Source organism: Podarcis vaucheri (assembly GCF_965113315.1).
Source record: "Podarcis vaucheri genome assembly, chromosome: 11".
Taxonomy (NCBI): Eukaryota; Metazoa; Chordata; class Lepidosauria; order Squamata; family Lacertidae; genus Podarcis; species Podarcis vaucheri.
The window spans coordinates 11,861,282-11,879,573 of record NC_138749.1 but is presented as its reverse complement, the minus strand read 5'-3'; the positions used below and the strand labels follow the sequence as shown (position 1 = coordinate 11,879,573).

Sequence of the window (18,292 nt, the reverse complement as noted above, 5' to 3'; positions counted from 1 at the left end):
TTTGCATTCGATTCCAGGAAGCTCTCAGCACTCTGTGCAAAAGGGAAGATGAGCCTTAATTAGAAAACAGATGCCAGGGTTTGATTGGTCATAAGGAGCTGTAAATCGCCCAGCGAGGCACACAGAACCATGCGGCGGTCTGTATTTTATTTTAGTAGCACCAGGTGCAATAATATTTGTAATATTCGATACTGAATGATATTTATATCTTTTTAGAATTGCACTTTAATAGCATTAGGTGCAAAGATATCTAAGTGTACACTGAATCAGCAACTGTGTGTTTTAAGTTTTCCTGCTTGTTATAACTGCACTCCACACTTTAATGTGCTTGTCTGTAGCAGTATTAATTTTAGAGAGCATTCTTTTACTTGACATATACCAGCTAGGAAGCAAAAGCAGGGGTGTCTAACCTGTGGCCATCTGGATGATGCTCCCATCAGCTCCATTCATCATGGTCGATGGTCTGGAATGATGGGGGTTGTAATCCAGCAATATCTGGGGGGTCACAGGTCAGTCACACTATGCCGGGGGAACCAAGTTGCACCAATGCAACTGTGAGGATTTGCCAATGCATCTGGATGCTGGCCCACCTGCTCCGTTGGTGACAAGGCCACTTTGACCAAAGAAGTGCCATGGTCAGATCACTTCCTGGTGCAACTGGACTTCTCCGCGACCCTTCCCCTCTGCAGGGAGGTGGGACCAATTCGGATGGTCCGCCCCCGCCACTTAATGGATCCAAATGGTTTCCAGAGAGTGGTAGGGGATGCTTTATCCCATGTTGATGGCCTTTCAGCTGATTCCCTGGTGGCCCGCTGGAATGCGGAGTTAACCAGGGCTATCGACTGTCTGGCTCCGAAGCGCCCTCTCCGATTGCATGGAGCCCGGACAGCCCCGTGGTTTTCTTCGGAGCTGAGGGCGATGAAACAATCGCTGAGACGGCTAGAGCGTCGGTGGCAGAAAACTCACTCCGAATCTGACCGGACACAGGTTAGAGCTCAACGTCGAGCCTACCAAGTGGCGATAGCGACGGCGAAGAAGACTTTCTTCACCGCCTCTATTGCATCTGCAGAAAATAGTAGCAGGAGACTCTTTCAGGTGGTCCGCAATTTAACGGAACCACCTTTACCACCGGGGCCTTGTAAAGACCCCAAGATCTCCTGCAACGATTTTGCAAAGTTTTTTGCAGATAAAATCGCTCAGATTCGGGAAGAAGTAGACTCCACCGTGGGAGCAGGGCCGGGGCGGGAGAGTGCTAGAGCCCTGTCTGGTCAAGTTGCATGGAATCAATTTCAATCCGTTACCCCCGAGGATGTGGACAGGCTGCTTGGACGCGTGAAACCAACCACCTGTCTCCTTGATCCTTGCCCATCCTGGCTCATAAAAGCAAGCCGGGAAGGGCTGGGCGATGGGCTCTGCGGGGTGGTGAATGCTTCCCTCTGTGAGGGAACATTCCCAGATCCGCTGAAAGAGGCGGTCATTAAACCGCTTCTTAAAAAACCATCTTTAGACCCGGCCAGTATGGCCAACTATCGCCCAGTCTCAAATCTTCCATTCTTGGGCAAGGTGATTGAGCGTGTGGTTGCTGAACAACTCCAGGCACGCCTGGAGGAAACGGACCATTTGGATCCCTTCCAATCAGGGTTCAGGCCTCATCATGGGACTGAAACTGCCTTGGTCGCACTGGTTGATGATCTCCGGCGAGCTAGGGACAAAGGTGAGAGTTGTTTCCTAGTTCTGCTGGATCTCTCAGCGGCCTTTGATACAATCGACCATAACATCCTTCTGGACCGTCTAGAGGGGTTGGGAGCTGGGGGCACTGTTATACAGTGGTTTCGCTCCTTCCTCCTGGGCCGTGTTCAGAAAGTGGTGGTGGGGGATGAGTGTTCAGACCCTTGGGCCCTCACTTGTGGGGTGCCTCAGGGTTCCGTCCTCTCCCCCATGCTTTTTAACATCTATATGAAGCCGCTGGGAGAGATCATCAGGGGGTTTGGACTGGGTGTCCATCAATATGCAGATGATACCCAGCTCTACCTTTCTTTCAAATCAGAACCAGTGGAGGCGGTGAAGGTCCTGTGTGAGTGCCTGGAGGCGGTTGGAGGATGGATGGCGGCTAATGGATTGAGGTTGAATCCTGACAAGACAGAAGTACTGTTTTTGGGGGACAGGAGGCGGGCTGGTGTGGAGGACTCCCTGGTCCTGAATAGGGCAACTGTGCCCCTGAAGGACCAGGTGCGTAGCCTGGGAGTCATTTTGGACTCACAGCTGTCCATGGAGGCGCAGGTCAATTCTGTATCCAGGGCAGCTGTCTACCAACTCCACCTGGTACGCAGGCTGAGACCCTACCTGCCCGCGGACTGTCTGGCCAGAGTGGTGCATGCTCTAGTTATCTCCCGCTTGGACTACTGCAATGCGCTCTACGTGGGGCTACCTTTAAAGGTGACTCGGAAACTACAGCTAATCCAGAATGCGGCAGCTAGACTGGTGACTGGGGGCGGCCGCCGAGACCACATAACACCGGTCTTGAAAGACCTACATTGGCTCCCAGTACGTTTCCGAGCACAATTCAAAGTGCTGGTGTTGACCTTTAAAGCCCTAAACGGCTTCGGCCCAGTATACCTGAAGGAGCGTCTCCACCCCCATCGTTCTGCCCGGACACTGAGGTCCAGCGCCGAGGGCCTTCTGGCGGTTCCCTCATTACGAGAAGCGAAGCTACAGGGAACCAGGCAGAGGGCCTTTTCGGTGGTGGCGCCCGCCCTGTGGAATGCCCTCCCATTGGATGTCAAGGTGATGGACAACTACCTGACATTCAGAAGACATCTTAAGGCGGCCCTATTCAGGGAAGCTTTTAATGTATGATATTTTAGTGTTTTTTGGTTTCTGTGGAAGCCGCCCAGAGTGGCTGGGGAAACCCAGCCAGATGGGCGGGGTACAAATAATAAATTATTATTATTATTATTATTATTATTATTGAGTCTTCAGAGTGCAGCATGGAGCTATCTGAAAGACCTTTGCAAGCAAACCAGATGCTTAAGGAAGTTTAAAGAAAATTGGATAACAGAGACTTAAAGAGGAGCAAAGGGCTGTTCAGGGGAAGGCTTTCAAACTGCCCTCTGATGCTATTTGAACCTATGAGCACATACCTGCAAATTTAGGTTGTAGAATGATGGTTGATTGAGAGGGCATGCGCAAGAAACCCTCCTCCTCCAAAGATTTGACTTTTAGCAGTAAGGAAAGTGAAAAGAAAATATATTGTGAAGTATAAGATAACACTTGCTTTGATCTCTCTGCGAACCAATCTGAAGGAATTCTCAATGAACAGGTAGTCTGGTAGAGCCCTTGGATTTCATGTGCCTCCTACCTGCCTACCTTTCCCTCCCTCCCTCCCTCCCTTTCTTTCTTTCTTTCTTTCTTTCTTTCTTTCTTTCTTTCTTACAAAAGCAGTTTGCCAGATTCACAGGGGAAGCTGCAAGGCTGATCTAGTACTTGACTTGCAGGTATGAATTATGTTAAGAATGAAAACAGAAGAGACGTCCAAAAGGTGCACAGAAGATCATTTATTGCCTGATGATGCATTTCATGTACTGTAGCTCATTCTCAGGAAAAACTGATTCAGCTCTTTCAGAGAAAAAACAAGACCATATTTCACACTACATCAAGAAAGCTGGAGACTTGAAACCCAGATCTTAATAAATTATGGCACATGTAACTTTGCCGATCTCTACCCCTTCTGTTCCAGTGGCTACATCCGATTCCTCTCCTTTCCTCTGCCGGTTCCTTGTTTTATGAATTACTGTATGTTCAGGAAGTTCTGAATCTAGTTTATATGGTAGATTACAAATAGACAGCGCCCTGCTCTTAAAAATCTATATCCGTCTTCACCCTGAAACACTCTGTCAAATCAGAGCATCGTAAATCACGCATGCAGGGGAGCTTTCTCTGTTGCTATCATTTCCAGATTACACAAACTTGTTTTTCTTGATGCATTTGCCTTTAAAGATTTGTGAGCAAGTTAGAGATCAGCAAGTCTCTTTGAGACATTTTGTTGTGGAAAGTGACAAATAAATGAAAATAGTAAGAATAGTCTATCAGAAAATATATGAGGCAGTTTCCACTCATGGGGCTCAAAGTCAGTATTGGGAGTCAGTATGGCATAGTGGTTAGATTGTTGGCTTATGGCCAAGGTTAAAATTCCCTGCTCATCCATTAAACCCACTGGGTGACCCTGGGCCAATTACTGTCTCTCAGCCTAACCCAGTGTTTTTCAACCACTGTTCCGCGGCACACTAGTGTGCCGCGAGATGTTGCCTGGTGTGCCCTGGGGAAAATTGAAAAATTCGAAAGATTTTTAAAAAAGTCAAATTTTCGCCCACTAGGCGGGCGCCGGACTGTGTCCTGGGTATGGGGGGGTTTGACCCCACCCTCGGCCAGCAGGGGCGCCGATTGGCGCTCCTCAGGGGGACACCCTCTACTTTTCTGATGTCCGGGCTGTGATTGGTCCAGACTCCAGCCTGGACCTATCACAGTAGGACATCATCTTCCGACTTCCTTCCCGCCCGAGCACAGTGTGCGCAGCAGCGGAGAGAAGAAGACGTCGTGACTCGAGTCACCAGGAGGACCGGAGCAGGAGGAGACGGACGGAGACCAGGACTCGGCGGGAGTCGGCACTGCAGAGAGACCGCATCCGGATCTAGACCAGGCCGCAGGTGCAGCGTGAGGTGAGGAGATCATCTGGAACCAGTCGGTCATGGCAGGGTCTCAGAAGAGAGACAAGTGAGTCCAGCCCTGTGCAGCAGCAGCAGCCCGGTAAGTTTATATATAGTCAATATAGGCACAGAGTTAATTTTTTTAACATTTTCTAATGGTGGTGTGCCTCGTGATTTTTTTCATGAAACAAGTGTGCCTTTGCCCAAAAAAGGTTGAAAAACACTGGCCTAACCTTGTGAGGATAAAATAGGGAAGAGAACCATGTACACCACATTGAGCTCCTTGGATGAAAAGTGAGATAAAAATGTAAAAAAAATCTGTTTTGGTTTGTTTTGGTTGTTTTTAGTATCATATACTGAAGCCCAAATGCAAAACTGTAGTACAGTCATACCTTGGGTTACAGACGCTTCAGGTTGTGTTTCTTTCGGGTTACAGACCACCGAAACCCGGAAGTACTGGAACGGGTTACTTCCTGGTTTCAGTGGTCGCGCATGTGCAGAAGCGCTAAATCGCTTTTGTGCATGCGCAGAAGCGCCAAATCGCAAACCACGTGTGCGCAGACGCGCTGCTGCGGGTTGCGAACGTGCATCCCACACGGCTCACGTTCGCAACCTGAGCATCCACTGTAATAGAAAATTATTCCAAAAGCAAATATATTTCCCTTTTTCAGGAGAGAGAAAAACCCACAAGAAAATTGTGTCATTTCTTGTCAACAGTGCTCTGTGAGAGGACACAAAAAGAGAGAGAATGAAAAAGGCACAGATTTGTACATATTAACTTATATGTATAGATGAAACTTTAGAAAGACTATTATTTCAGCAGAAACACAACAAATGACCTGGTGATCTGTGTGCCTGATGGGTTTGATGCCCAGGTACTGCTCACTCCAAGCGGGCAACTTCAAGGCCTCTCCTGCTCACCTTCCTTAGGTATCTTTAAACCACAAATGAACTACAATACCCTTCTTCTAGAGGACTCCTTCACATAGAGGAAGGACTTCAAATGGAGGACTGTAATCTGTAAAGGAAGACACAGGGCCACCCTATTCTTACAGCAAAGTCCACTTTGTTTCAAAACGGCTCCTACTGCAGACAGCGTTAATAACGGTTCCATTTGAGCTTTCTCTTCTGAGTTCCCTTCAACATTATTTGCACATGGCACAAAAGTGTGAGAGGGGCTCAAAATATGCCAGCGTCATATACAAGAGACAATCCAGGGGAGGGGGAAGCCTTCTTGAGTACAGTCATACCTTGAGTTGTGAACGTGATCCGTGCGGGTGGCACATTTGCAACCTGCAATATGCGGGTAATGCGATTTGGCGTTTCTGCACATGCACATGACATCATTTTGCGCTTCTGCGCATGCGTGAGCGCCAAAACCCGGAAGTAACCCGTTCTGGTACTTCTGGATTCAGCGCAGTCCTCAGCCAGAAAACGCACAATCCGCAGTGTTCGCAACCAGAGGTATGACTGTACAGTGGTACCTCTGGTTAAGAACTTAATTTGCTCTGGAGGTCCATTCTGAACCTGAAACTGTTCTTAACCTGAGGTACCACTTTAGCTAATGGGGCCTCCTGCTGCCGCCGCACCGCCAGAGCACGATTTCTGTTCTCATCCTGAAGCAAAGTTCTTAACCCAAGGTACTATTTCTGGGTTAGCGGAGTCTGTAACCTGAAGCGTCTGTAACCTGAAGCGTATGTAACCTGAGGTACCACTGTACTATTTCTTTCTACAGATCCTTGAGGGGGGAAATCCACTGGAATGCAGCAGTGCTTTGACAGACTGGAGGATAAAATTGTCCCTTTGCAGCAAAGAACAGGGTGCAGGATCACTACCCAGTAGGACAGTTTACCTGCCAAGATACTGCCAGGCTAAATCAAGCCTGCCCAAAGCAGAAACACTGCCTTGCCTTACACCATCGCTGCATTTTTGCCCAAATACGGAATGAACTTCGGTTACCTTAAATCAAAGTTATGATGGCTAACCATAAAACATATTTTTTGTGTGTGTGTAAATGGAAGGGGTGCCCTCAGCAATGCTTTTTTTTCCTTTGCAAAAAAGAAAAACCAAACCGCTGTGCTTTTTGAGCCAGAAGAAAAGAATTGTACAGAAAAGGGCAGCATTTGGGACTTTTTAGTTTAGGGAAAAGATGAGTAACAGGAGACATGACAGAAATTTATAAAATTACATACGGCATCAAGAAAGTGGACAGAGAAAAGACATTCCATGACACTGAATGTTGGTTTTAAAAGTGGATTAGACAAATTCCTAAAGAAGGCTATCAGTGGCTATCTGAATGCCACAAAGTGTTGGTGCTGACCTTTAAAGCCCTAATCGGCCTCGGTCCAGTATACCTGAAGGAGCGTCTCCATCCCCATCGTTCTCCCGGACACTGAGGTCCAGCGCCGAGGGCTTTCTGGTGGTTCCCTTGCTGCGAGAAGCCAAGTTGCAGGGAACCAGGCAGAGGGCCTTCTCGGTGGTGGCACCTGGCCTGTGGAACACCCTCCCACCAGATGTCAAAGAGAACAACAACTACCAGACTTTTAGAAGACATCTGAAGGCAGCCCTGTTTAGGGAAGCTTTTAATGTTTAATAGATTATTGTATTTTAATATTCTGTTGGAAGCCGCCCTGAGTGGCTGGGGAAACCCAGCCAGATGGGCGGAGTATAAATAATAATTATTATTATTATTATTATTATTATTATTATTATTATTATTATTATTCCAGCTGCTGGAAACCACAGGAGGGCAGAGTTGCTCTTGTGCTCAAATCCTGCTTCTGGTTTCCCACAGGCATCAAGTCAGCCACTGTGAGAACATGACGCTATGATTGACTACATGGAATTGGCAGAAATGACTGGCAGAATCCGAGACCAGGGAGAAGAGTCGGTGAAAGAAGATTGGAAGAAATTCAAAGACTACTTACAGAAACATTGTAAAATTAATGAATGTTAGAAGGATGTTGGATAGAAACTAAGTGGTTTCCAGCTGTAATGTTTTAAGAGATATGAAAAAAAAGGTTTCACAAATGGGTAAAATTTTAATGGTAAGGATTTGCTGAACTAACAAATTGAACTGGAATACAAAGAAGGGAGGTATGAGGAGGTCCGAGGAAATAAGTGTAGGGAAGTTATGTTATTGAAAATTAATGTGTGTTTTTAATTGTTTTTTATTTTGTATGTTTATTTTTCTTTTTTTGTTATATTTTAAAAACCTTCAATAAATATCTTTTAAAAAAAAGAAAAGAGAACATGATGCTAGACTAGATGTGCCATTGGCCTCATCCAGCAGGGCTCTTCTTATGTTCATCAAAAAACCACACAACCAAATTGAATAATTGCCACATAAATCATAACTGGATCTAAAATAAAGAGACAACAATTTAACATTAGTAACAACAACAACGGGACGCGGTTGGCGCTGCGGGTTAAACCACAGAGCCTAGGACTTGCCAGCCAGTAGGTCGGCGGTTCGAATCCCTGTGACGGGGTGAGCTCCCGTTGCTCAGTCCCTGCTCCTGCCCACCTAGCAGTTCGAAAGCACGTCAAAGTGCAAGTAGGTAAATAGGTACCGCTCCGGTGGGAAGGTAAATGGCATTTCCGTGTGCTGCTCTGGTTCACCAGAAGCGGCTTAGTCATGCTGGCCACATGACCTGGAAGTTGTACACCGGCTCCCTCGGCCAATAAAGCGAGATGAGTGCCGCAACCCCAGAGTCGGTCACGACTGGACCCAACGGTCAGGGGTCCCTTTACCTTTACCTTTTAACAACAACAACGCCCCCAACAAACCCCACTAAGCGATACCCCAGCCCAAGAGTCTGTCCAGCAGCCTCATTTTTTGTAGCTGGAGTCAGTCAGGGCCCCTCCCTCCCAGGCTAGGTGGGAAAAGGCAAAGCTGGGAACAGGTCTTCCAGGACTCAGAGCTAAGATGAGCAACCCAACATCAAATCAGAATGAAGACCAAATATAATCTAACCTCTGCGTAAGCTTTGTGCAAGCACATCAGGATGAATGCTCAGTAAACCATTCTGCAGGAACCCTCAGTCCTGTCCAAGCACAACTTTTCGAAATAAAAATGTTAGAAACTGTAGCCTCTCATTCTGCCCTGTTCCTATTGCAACCAGCTCTTGAGCCTGCCCTGTAGGATGGGACCGAGGGTGGCGATCTTTTTGTCTCTCCGCCTTAATCTCATCCTGAATGGGGAAGGTTTGGCTGAGGCTTCTCCAGTTTCTCTTAAGCCAGTAACAATAGAGGTAGGTGATTTATGCCACTATGCCAGAGAAATTATACTCAGCCGCCCAGGTGGAATTAAATCTCCCTCCATTCACCTGCAGGGCACTATAATACAGTGCTGAATGGGTAACCTTTATCTGATTCTATAGCATGTGAGGGGGAAAAGGAGTGGAAGGTTTTAAATGTCACTTAGCCTGTGACCACAAGCCTCTCTGCAGTTGCATCACAACAGAGAAGCAACAGATGACTCTGTCTGTGCAGATGGAGAGAGACATTAGTTTCAGACAGAGCTGAAAGTCGTTTGAGAGAGACATCATTCCTCACCACAGTGTATAAATATCATCTTAAGCCTGGCCAAACAATACAAAAAAACCTGGAGGGGGGAAAAAGGTTTTCCAGAGTCAAAATGAACTAAGATTATGGCCGTTTCAGGCTAGGATTGATGCCTATGGTTCTGCAATCAGCTCAGACATGCATTCACTCAAAACTCTGCATAGAACCGAATAGTTATCCAAAATCTTCATTTAAACAAGTGAGAGGGAAGAACATTTGACATTCTTCAAATCCCTTGTCAAAACCCAACTTCCCCCAAAGTCTTTGGCTCAGACCTGGATTTGTCAAATAGGTGAGATGGGCCAGAGTGGACAGAAACTCAATCTGGATCCACTGGGTGATTTACAGCAGATCAGCAAACATTTGGACTCCTAATTCTTTAATAACAGGAGCAACAAAATTTAACACCGCCACCTCCCTGCCTCTTATAATTATGCTGCTGAACGAAAGAAAGTTGAGTGTCTTCTTACTGGTTGGAAATGCTTGTTCCTATTAGTAGCCTGACCACTGTAGCTGATGCGTTGCTAACCTCAGGGCTGGATTGTTGCAATGCGCTCTGTGCGGGGCTGACCTTGAGTCTGCTTGCTAGCTCCAGCAGGTGCAGAATGCGGCAGCCAAACTGCTGTTGGGGTCACATGGCTGATAACACGTGACACCATTGTGAAAATACCTGCACTGGCTACTACAGCCACGACCAAGCTAGGTTCTAGGGCCTTGTATTAATTTACAAAGCCCTGAACAGCTTAGGCCCAGGGTACTTTAGGAACAGCCTGATCCCTTATATCCCAGCTCAGTCTCTGAGACCATCTGCAGGAGCATTGCTGATCGTTGCCTAAGTTGGTGCAGCTCATGGGACGGCAAGAAGATACCTAGCTTTTAGTGTCATCAGCCCAGCCCTGTGGAATGCTTTGCCAACAGAAAATTCGACAGGAGCTTTCTGCTTTAACCTTCAAACGCCTGTTGAAAACTTTTCTGCGTCACCAAACTGATAGGGAGTAGCGAAACCAGCAGGCTTCAGAGTTAAGCATCTCGTCTCCATGGATGCTTCTGAAAACACAAGCGCACACATAGCCCAAAACAAGAACTGCAGTGGGGTTTCATTAGATGTATTTGGGTGTGACATGAAGTTTGCCCCTGAAAAGACGTTTGGGTTTTGTTATGTACTGAAGTTCTCACCCTGGGCCAGCAGGGGGATACTGTAGATAGTTATGCAAATGAAGGATCAAAAGTGACATTCAGTGATTGGATAGTTTTAGAAAGTTGCTACAGTAACATTGTACTGGAGCTCTATATAAGCAGGCTGACTGAGCCCTTCAGCTCAGTTCAGTTCTGGCCTCTGAATAAACAAGAGCTGTTTGAAGAATCGCTGTGTCGTCTGATACGTTCACCCACAACTTAACAGGTTTCCTTAAGCCATCCACTCTCTCCCTTTCTTTTTCTCTGCCTGTAGCCTACCTTGCAGTGTTGTCAGAATAAAAAAAATATTAGAGCGGGGAGGAGGAATAGGAAGCCCTGCTTATGTTTCCGTGAGCTACTTGCACAGGAAAGGATAAGTACTCCAACCGCTTTAATAATATTCTCAAAGTTTTTTAAGCTGCACTAGCTCCCGGGGGGGAAAACACTGCCTAGTTTTCTGACACTGCAAATGCTTATTCAAAAATGAATGGTTCCCCCTTAAGAGCCCAAGGTTTCACGTTGTTTTCTTCCTAAAGTAAGCTAAGCAGTAGTCATGCGTATCCCATAATTAGTAAGGTGGGGTAGGGAAAGGGGGACAAGCATCTCTATTATTATTCATTGGCAAAGGAAGGGCATGTCAGACAAAAATCCCATCTAAGCCCCTAGTTGGCAGGCAGGCTGCTGGAAGGGGGTGGGATGTAGCAGCGAAATTGCTGAGCATACTTTGAATTCCTCCTTCTGTCCATCTGTTCCTTTTATCTGGGGAAATCATGCATATGAGCCAAGCCCACGCTTTGGACGCAACTCTCTTTTATGGGGCGGGGTGGTCAAAGTTTTCTGAAATAGGACATTCTTTCTGAACAGGCTTTTTCATGGTGGAATTTTCCATGCTGCAGGTGAAATACTCTATCCAGGGACATCAGCTCCTGGGGGCCTGAGCTGTTTTGGGGGGCCCTCAATATCTTTTGGGATGGAGCCAGCCTTCCACCCCTCGCCCAGTGTTTAGGGGGCAGAGGAGACTGAGCACGGAGCTGAGCGCAGAACTGAGCTGAGCACTGTGTGGCTCCAGTGGCTGACTCTACTCCTTCTCCTCTTCCTCCTGCCTGTTAGGATATCTGTTAGTTCCACCTAAACAGATGTGTAGAGCTGTTGTATGTCACATGTCTGTTTACATTCCAGCACAGCTTGCTGGGAACTTCCATTTGTCTATTGCTTTTGCTTTGTGCTTCCTGCTGCTTGGACACGAAGGGGAGCAGACATGTTTTTCCTTTGTCCTGATGCTGAATAAAATGCTTATAAATACGCTTTACGTATGCCTCTGTCCGCCACTTCTGTTGCATGATATTCACCCTGCCGCTTAAGGCGTGCTCAAGTTTCTGAAGCTGTGTGCCACTGTTTTGATGCTGTTCCAAGGGAGACTGGAGTTCGCCCGGCTGCCGGCCAGTGGGCTGGAGCCAGCTGGGGGCCTGCCTGATGCCGCCGTTCCCTTGGACACATCCCAACACTGCCACAGTGGCACCAGACAGAGGAGGAGCCACCAACCATTGAAGCCTCATGGTCTCCACGTTTGGCTCCACCCCTGGCTCCTCCCGACATCACATGCACGACGTTTCCCACTCCCCAATCGCTCTCTCCCTGACTTTATCCCTCCTACCCCTTCTTCCTACAAAGGGCAGACCCAAACCATCCATGGAGTGCATTCATTGCACATGTAAAGCACATGGCTTCCCCCAAAGAATTATGGGAGCTGTAGATTGCTAAGGGTGCTTTTTAGGAGACCCCCCCTTATTCCCCTCACATAGCTACAATGGCCAGGGTGGCTTAACAATAAATCCCTCTTTCCCAGGAAACTCTGGGTATTGTGACAATTGAAAGTGGTATCATAGTGCTTTGAACATACTGGTGTGAGCGTGGCCCAATTTCCAGCCTCTGTTCTCAAATCAACTTCTAACTGCCTGTGCTTGTGGAAGCTCCAACTTGAATAAAATATTGTGGGGGCCAGGTAAGCCCCGCCCTGCATAATCGATCACATGACACAGTGCACACACACCATGGCAATGCCCGTCAACTTTGTGGGGGCCCAGCAGCGCCTAGGAGTTGGCTCCTTCATTGGCTCTGACTGCTTCTCTTCTAGTGTTGCTCCATAGCCAAAGAAGCACCAACCTACCATTTTCCACCCCTGTCCCAAGTCTTCCGACCCACTGCAGACCCCTGTGAGCTTTCTCGGTCATACCTTCCAATGAAAGCAACACAACGCAAGCTTGTTTGGATTCTAGCCTTTGAGGGCAGTCCAGCTGAAGCTTAAAAGTTCTGAAGGTGAAAAGCTTCTGCATGCTAACTTGAAGAATTCAAAGGGAAGTACATCCCAGATGCACATAGAAGAGTTTGGATTTGATATCCCGCTTTATCACTACCCTAAGGAGTCTCAAAGCGGCTAACATTCTCCTTTCCCTTCCTCCCCCACAACAAACACTCTGTGAGCTGAGTGGGGCTGAGAGACTTCAAAGAAGTGTGACTGGCCCAAGGTCACCCAGCAGCTGCATGTGGAGGAGCGGAGACACGAACTCAGATGAAAATTTCAGTGAAGCAAGTATTGCATTGCAGCCTAAATGTACAGTGGTGCCTCGCAAGACGAAAAGAATCCGTTCTGTGATTCTCTTCGTCTAGCGGTTTTTTCGTCTTGCGAAGCAAGCCCATTGACGGATTAGCCGATTAGTGCTATTAGCGCTATTAGCGGCTTTTAGCGGCTTATCTGCTGATCGGATCAGCTGATAAGCGGCTTAGCGGCTTAGAAAAAGGGGGAGAAAAGGAAAAAAACCAGCAGGAACTCGCAAGACATTGTCGTCTTGCGAAGCAAGCCCATAGGAAATTCATTTTGCGAAGCACCTCCAAAACGGAAAACTCTTTCGTCTAGCGAGTTTTCCGTCTTGCGAGGCATTCGTCTTGCGGGGCACCACTGTACTTTCAAATTAGGGCCGGAATGCATTCTAAGGGTCCATCCTATGCAGACCTACCAGGAAGCAGGACTCTTACAATTTGGTGGGACTTATTTCTGTGTGAACTTTTCAGCTGCATTTCCCAGATGCGTTACAAGGTTGGATCTGGAAAAGGAAGTAACCAGCTGCTCATTCTTGGTCTAACACGGATATGGAATACAGTGGTGCCTTGGTTCTCAACTGCCTTGGTACTCAAACAACTTGGAACCCAAACATTGCAAACCCGGAAGTGTTCCGGTTTGCGAACTTTTTTCGGAAGCCAAACATGTTCCATTTTGAGTGCCACACTTCTGTTTTGAGTATTCCGCTGAGGTCTGTCTGGTTTTGCTATTTATTTTGCGTTTTTGTTTTTGCAGCTCTTTTTGTTTTGTTTTTGTGACTGTGTAGAACCCAGTTCAGCTACTGATTGATTTATTGTGCTACTGCAGTTCATTGTTTATTGCTTTCCTTTTATGGATCAATGGTCTCATTAGATAGTAACATTCATGTTACTGGAATGGATTAATCCACTTTGCAATACTTTCTATGTCAGGCATCCCCGAACTCGGCCCTCCAGATGTTTTGGGACTCCAACTCTCATCATCCCTAGCTAACAGGACCAGAGGTCAGGGATGATGGGAATTGTAGTCCCAAAACATCTGGAGGGCCGGGTTTGGGGATGCCTGTTCTATGGGAAAGCGTGCCTTGGTTTTCGAATGGACCTCCGGAACAGATTAAGTTTGAGAACCAAGGTTCTACTGTACATACCTTGCAAATTAGTTTCTAGGTTGAAGTTTTTTGCTACCTGACATCTGGAAAGTGGTGTGGCTGGACTCCCTCCAACATAACCGGGTTGTTTGTAATCCAATTAACGCAGCGAGATTTCACAGGATATGCTAAGGCAATGCCTTTTGGGCTCCAAGGGGAAGCCAGCCAATTTAGCATAAATGCTCAGCCTCATCAATATTGCTCTTTCATTCTATGGGAAACTTTGTTTGGAACCGCTTGTGAAGATGCCACAGTATCTGTTTAAACTTCTGCATGCTGTTATTTTAAAGAACACTCAGCTTTTATCAGGCCAAACAAATCAAGGGACGTACCTTGTGTGAGTAATGTTGGTCCACGACCCTAGCTAATCCAAAGTCACCGATCTTCAGCACCAGGTCCTCTGTGTTGATGAAGATGTTGGCGGGCTTCAAGTCCCTATGCAAGACATTAGCTGAATGGATGTACTTCAGGCCTCTGAGCAACTGGTACATGAAAAGTTTGGCATGTTCCTCAGAGAGAGGTCCTTGCTCCAGAAGACGGGCCAGGTCCGTCTCCATGTATTCCTGGATGACGTACACCATGTTAAATTTGAACAGATCCCCTTGGAGATCAGCTCCTTTGGGCCCCAACACCTCGTAGACCTTTACGATGTTGTCGTGGTCCAGCCGGCGGATTATCTTGATCTCCCGGAAGGCATGCTTCATGCTCTGAGCATCGCTCACCGCGATCTTCTTCACGGCCACCTTGCGGCAGCTCTTGCTGTCGACTGCTGAGAGGACAAGCCCGTTCACTCCAAAGCCCAGGGGCCTGAAGTTGATGAAGCGGCAGCCCAGGTCATAGCCGTACACGCTCGCAATGTAATTGCACTTCTCCGCCATGGTGGGGTCAGATCCGCCTTTGTGTCTGCAATGAAATGGCAGCGGAGGAGCCCTGTCTCCCAGTCACCAATACGGTTTAATAGAAAACAGTGCATCGTTACCACGAATGAGAATCTGTGCAGTTCTTTGCTTGGAGCCCATAATCGTACAGGAGAAGGTTTTCAAGTCAAATGTTCAGAGCTTAAAAAGGAAAATAGACACAAGTACATAAAGTGGATTCGAGAATAGTCTTGGAAACAAGCTTGCAAACTTTAAATATTGTCTCTCTTCGGTTCGGGTAAGCATGTAGGGGAGAGTCGAAAAGTTGCCAATCTAGCAAATGGTTTTCGTTGCAATATGCTGATAAACTAATGGGCTCCAAGAGTTCTTAAATATCATCCTCCTTGTTTTGTTTTAAGTCTGGGAAAGTGAAGCTTCAACATATACATGCTTTTAATATTCAGTAGGCTATCTAAACATGGACCTTCAGACAGCAAATGGTGGAGAGGTTCTCCAGAAACCTTTATTCTCCATGAAGTGGACTCAGCATTTTTTTTCTAGTTCTGCAAGGCTTTGGTGAATCTTCTGTCACACATTCTTAAACACAGGGTGGATTTTTCCATTTCGCCGTCACAAGACCTGATAAAAGACGGAAGTGCTTTCCTCCCAATGAATCTTGCTCCCCATCAACTGAGTCCACAAAGAGCCATGCTCAGTTCTTCCCACATCCTTCCTTCATCACCATTCGGTCTTCATCGTGTCTGTCAAATCCTCACTTGTTATAGCCCCTCCTCCTGCAAGTGAAAAATAGATAATGAAGTAGTTTGCTACTGCAGTTTCTTTTATCCACACCCTACCTTCTCGAAGGTTAACACACCTAAAGAAAATACAAATTTAGTTATGCAGGATTAGAAAATACATCATTACGGTCACCTAGGAGTGGGCGAATCTGTCAAATTGGGGTTTTCTCTTTCTCATTTTTCCAATCTTAAGTTCAATTCTCTTCATTTCCACATAGTTTGTGATGTTTTAAAAAGAGGTCCTCATTAAAATCCTGTGGTCCTCATTTTATCCTGTGAACCACTCTGAGACCTGTGGGTATAGGGTACATGGTGGTAAAAACATTTAATAAATACTAATAATACTAATAATTAAAATTCATCAGCACTTTACTGCAAAATTCTCCTAATATACACATTTGTGTGCAATTTTCCTGATATACACATTTTTTGCAATGTAATGTATTTCTGTATGTTCCTTTCACTAATATATATGCATCTAATGAAAAGAACATGCACAAATGCATTGTATCAGTAACCTTGGCTGGAGAAGTGATTTACAAAATTTGCAGAAGTGCAATTTTCGATGGGTAGCTGCAGTATGTCTTGGTTTGCGAATTGGTTTGAAAAGTGAGAATTAGATAGGTTAGCCTTTAAACATGAACTGAATCATATTTCTCCACCTTCCTAGAAAGGATTGGATGCATGACTGATTGGATGCATGACTGCTGACCAAGGATAGACTTTGTTTGGAAAGAGCTTCACAATGAGGTAGAGGAAATGAATTGCTCTCCCATCTCTGGGGTCACCTCTATGTTCTATATCTCTTCTCCACTGGTATAGTGGTAAATTCTGAACAGCAGGTTTTCTGCATGAGAGCCATGCTCCTGTAGACATGCCCACCAGACTGCCAGTATTCTGTGGGAAATTTAGATTGGTGTAATTCATGTAATTAAAGCAGATTAATAGTGTTCTGTTGCCCTAGTGCAACAAATCCACTTTTTTAAAAAAAAGACATTTTTTGCAGTTAGGAAAGTGACGGTCAAATGCACTGAAAGGAGTGGAGATGAATTAACGATTAATGGGAAGATGCATAAACACCCCACAAGCAAATCAGAACAAATGCTGAATAATGACCACGTATAATTTAAGCATTGTACTTTGGAAAAGCACTTCCATCCGTATGTTGTTGTTTTTAATGTGTTTTTATTAAAGATTTTCTTGGTTTACAAAAGTATGTGCAATCTCTCTCTCTTTTTTTCAAGTAACATTTTTTACAGATCAGTTTCATTTGTTGAGACATTAGGAAGAAAAGGGGGAAGAGGTGGAGGGGGGAAGGTCAGTGGGGGTGGAGTCAGGTGGCGATGTTCCTATTGCGCTTAATATATGTAGGGTTTGGTGTCAGCGTTGTTTGTGCAGGTTCTCTGCTGTTTGCTTGTGTTCCTGTGCTGGTGAGAGAGGTTGGGGTTGGCCTAGGGTGTGGTTGTTTATTTGTGATTGGCTGTGGTGATCTTTGTTTTCATGTGTGAGTGGGGTAGGTGGGTGTTTTGGATCAGATTAGCCATATTGATTTGTATGCTTTTGGTGGATTTTTGTCATTGTCATGTTGTGCTGTGTATGTGATAAAGGGGAGCCATACCGGGGTGAAGGCGTCTTCTTCTATTTGTCCCCGTGTCCTTTTCAGTTTATTGGTTTATTTTTCTAGTAAGGCTGTTTCCCATACTATTTGGTACCATTGGTCCATGCTTACTCCTGACAGGTCTCTCCAGTGTCTGGTTATGATGTTTCTGGCTGCTGAAAGTAGGTAGGTTATGAGTTCTTTGTGGTGTAAATGGGCATTATTGTCTTGGAAGATGTTTAGTAGGGCCAATTCTGGGGTGATTTATAATACTTGCTTAGTTATTTTACATATTTCTCGCATGGCTGTTGTCCAGAATAGTTGGATTTTGGGGCACTCCCATCACATGTGGAGGTATGTGCCTGTGGAGGTGCACCCTCTCCAGGATTTTGGTGAGGTTCCTGGGTGTATTAGCACTAGTTTTCTTGGTGTTAGGTACCACCTGTAGCTGAGTTTCAAATCCGTATGTTTTGTTATTCAGAAGGGCAACCAAGATGATCAATGGTCTGGAAACCAAACTTCATAAGGAATGGTTGAGGCAGCTGGGAAAACCTTCTGACATTAAGAGTGGTATGACAGTGGACTGGACTCCTTTGGGTAGTTGTGGACTCTCCTTCAATTGAGGTTTTTAAGCAGAGGTTGGAAGGCCATCGGTCATGGATGCTTTAGTTGAGATTCCTGCATATGCAACTCTACAATTCGATGATTTGATGATGAACCCAAAGACTATACAAAAGAAAGAAACCAATGTATACACTATGTTTTCAATAACAAGCCCCGCCGCCGCACTGAAGGAGCAGCAAATTGTTATTTATTTAGTTTTTTATGGTTCTTACTGGCAGGGTAGGGG

At 46.0% G+C, this 18,292-nt stretch overlaps 1 protein-coding gene across 4 annotated transcripts in view; it reads right to left on the bottom strand.

Moving 5' to 3' along the window:
• MAPK4 (mitogen-activated protein kinase 4) overlaps positions 1-18,292 on the bottom strand; it is a 103,161-nt gene that overhangs the window by 33,331 nt on the left and 51,538 nt on the right. For 3 of the 4 annotated variants that reach the window (XM_082241997.1, XM_082242000.1, XM_082241999.1), the window contains exon 2: positions 14,521-15,839. In XM_082241997.1, coding sequence (XP_082098123.1) covers positions 14,521-15,066 — 546 coding nt within the window. In that variant the 5' untranslated portion in view covers positions 15,067-15,839. The remainder of the gene's footprint in view (positions 1-14,520; positions 15,840-18,292) is intronic. The other variant, XM_082241998.1, reaches the window with a different exon arrangement.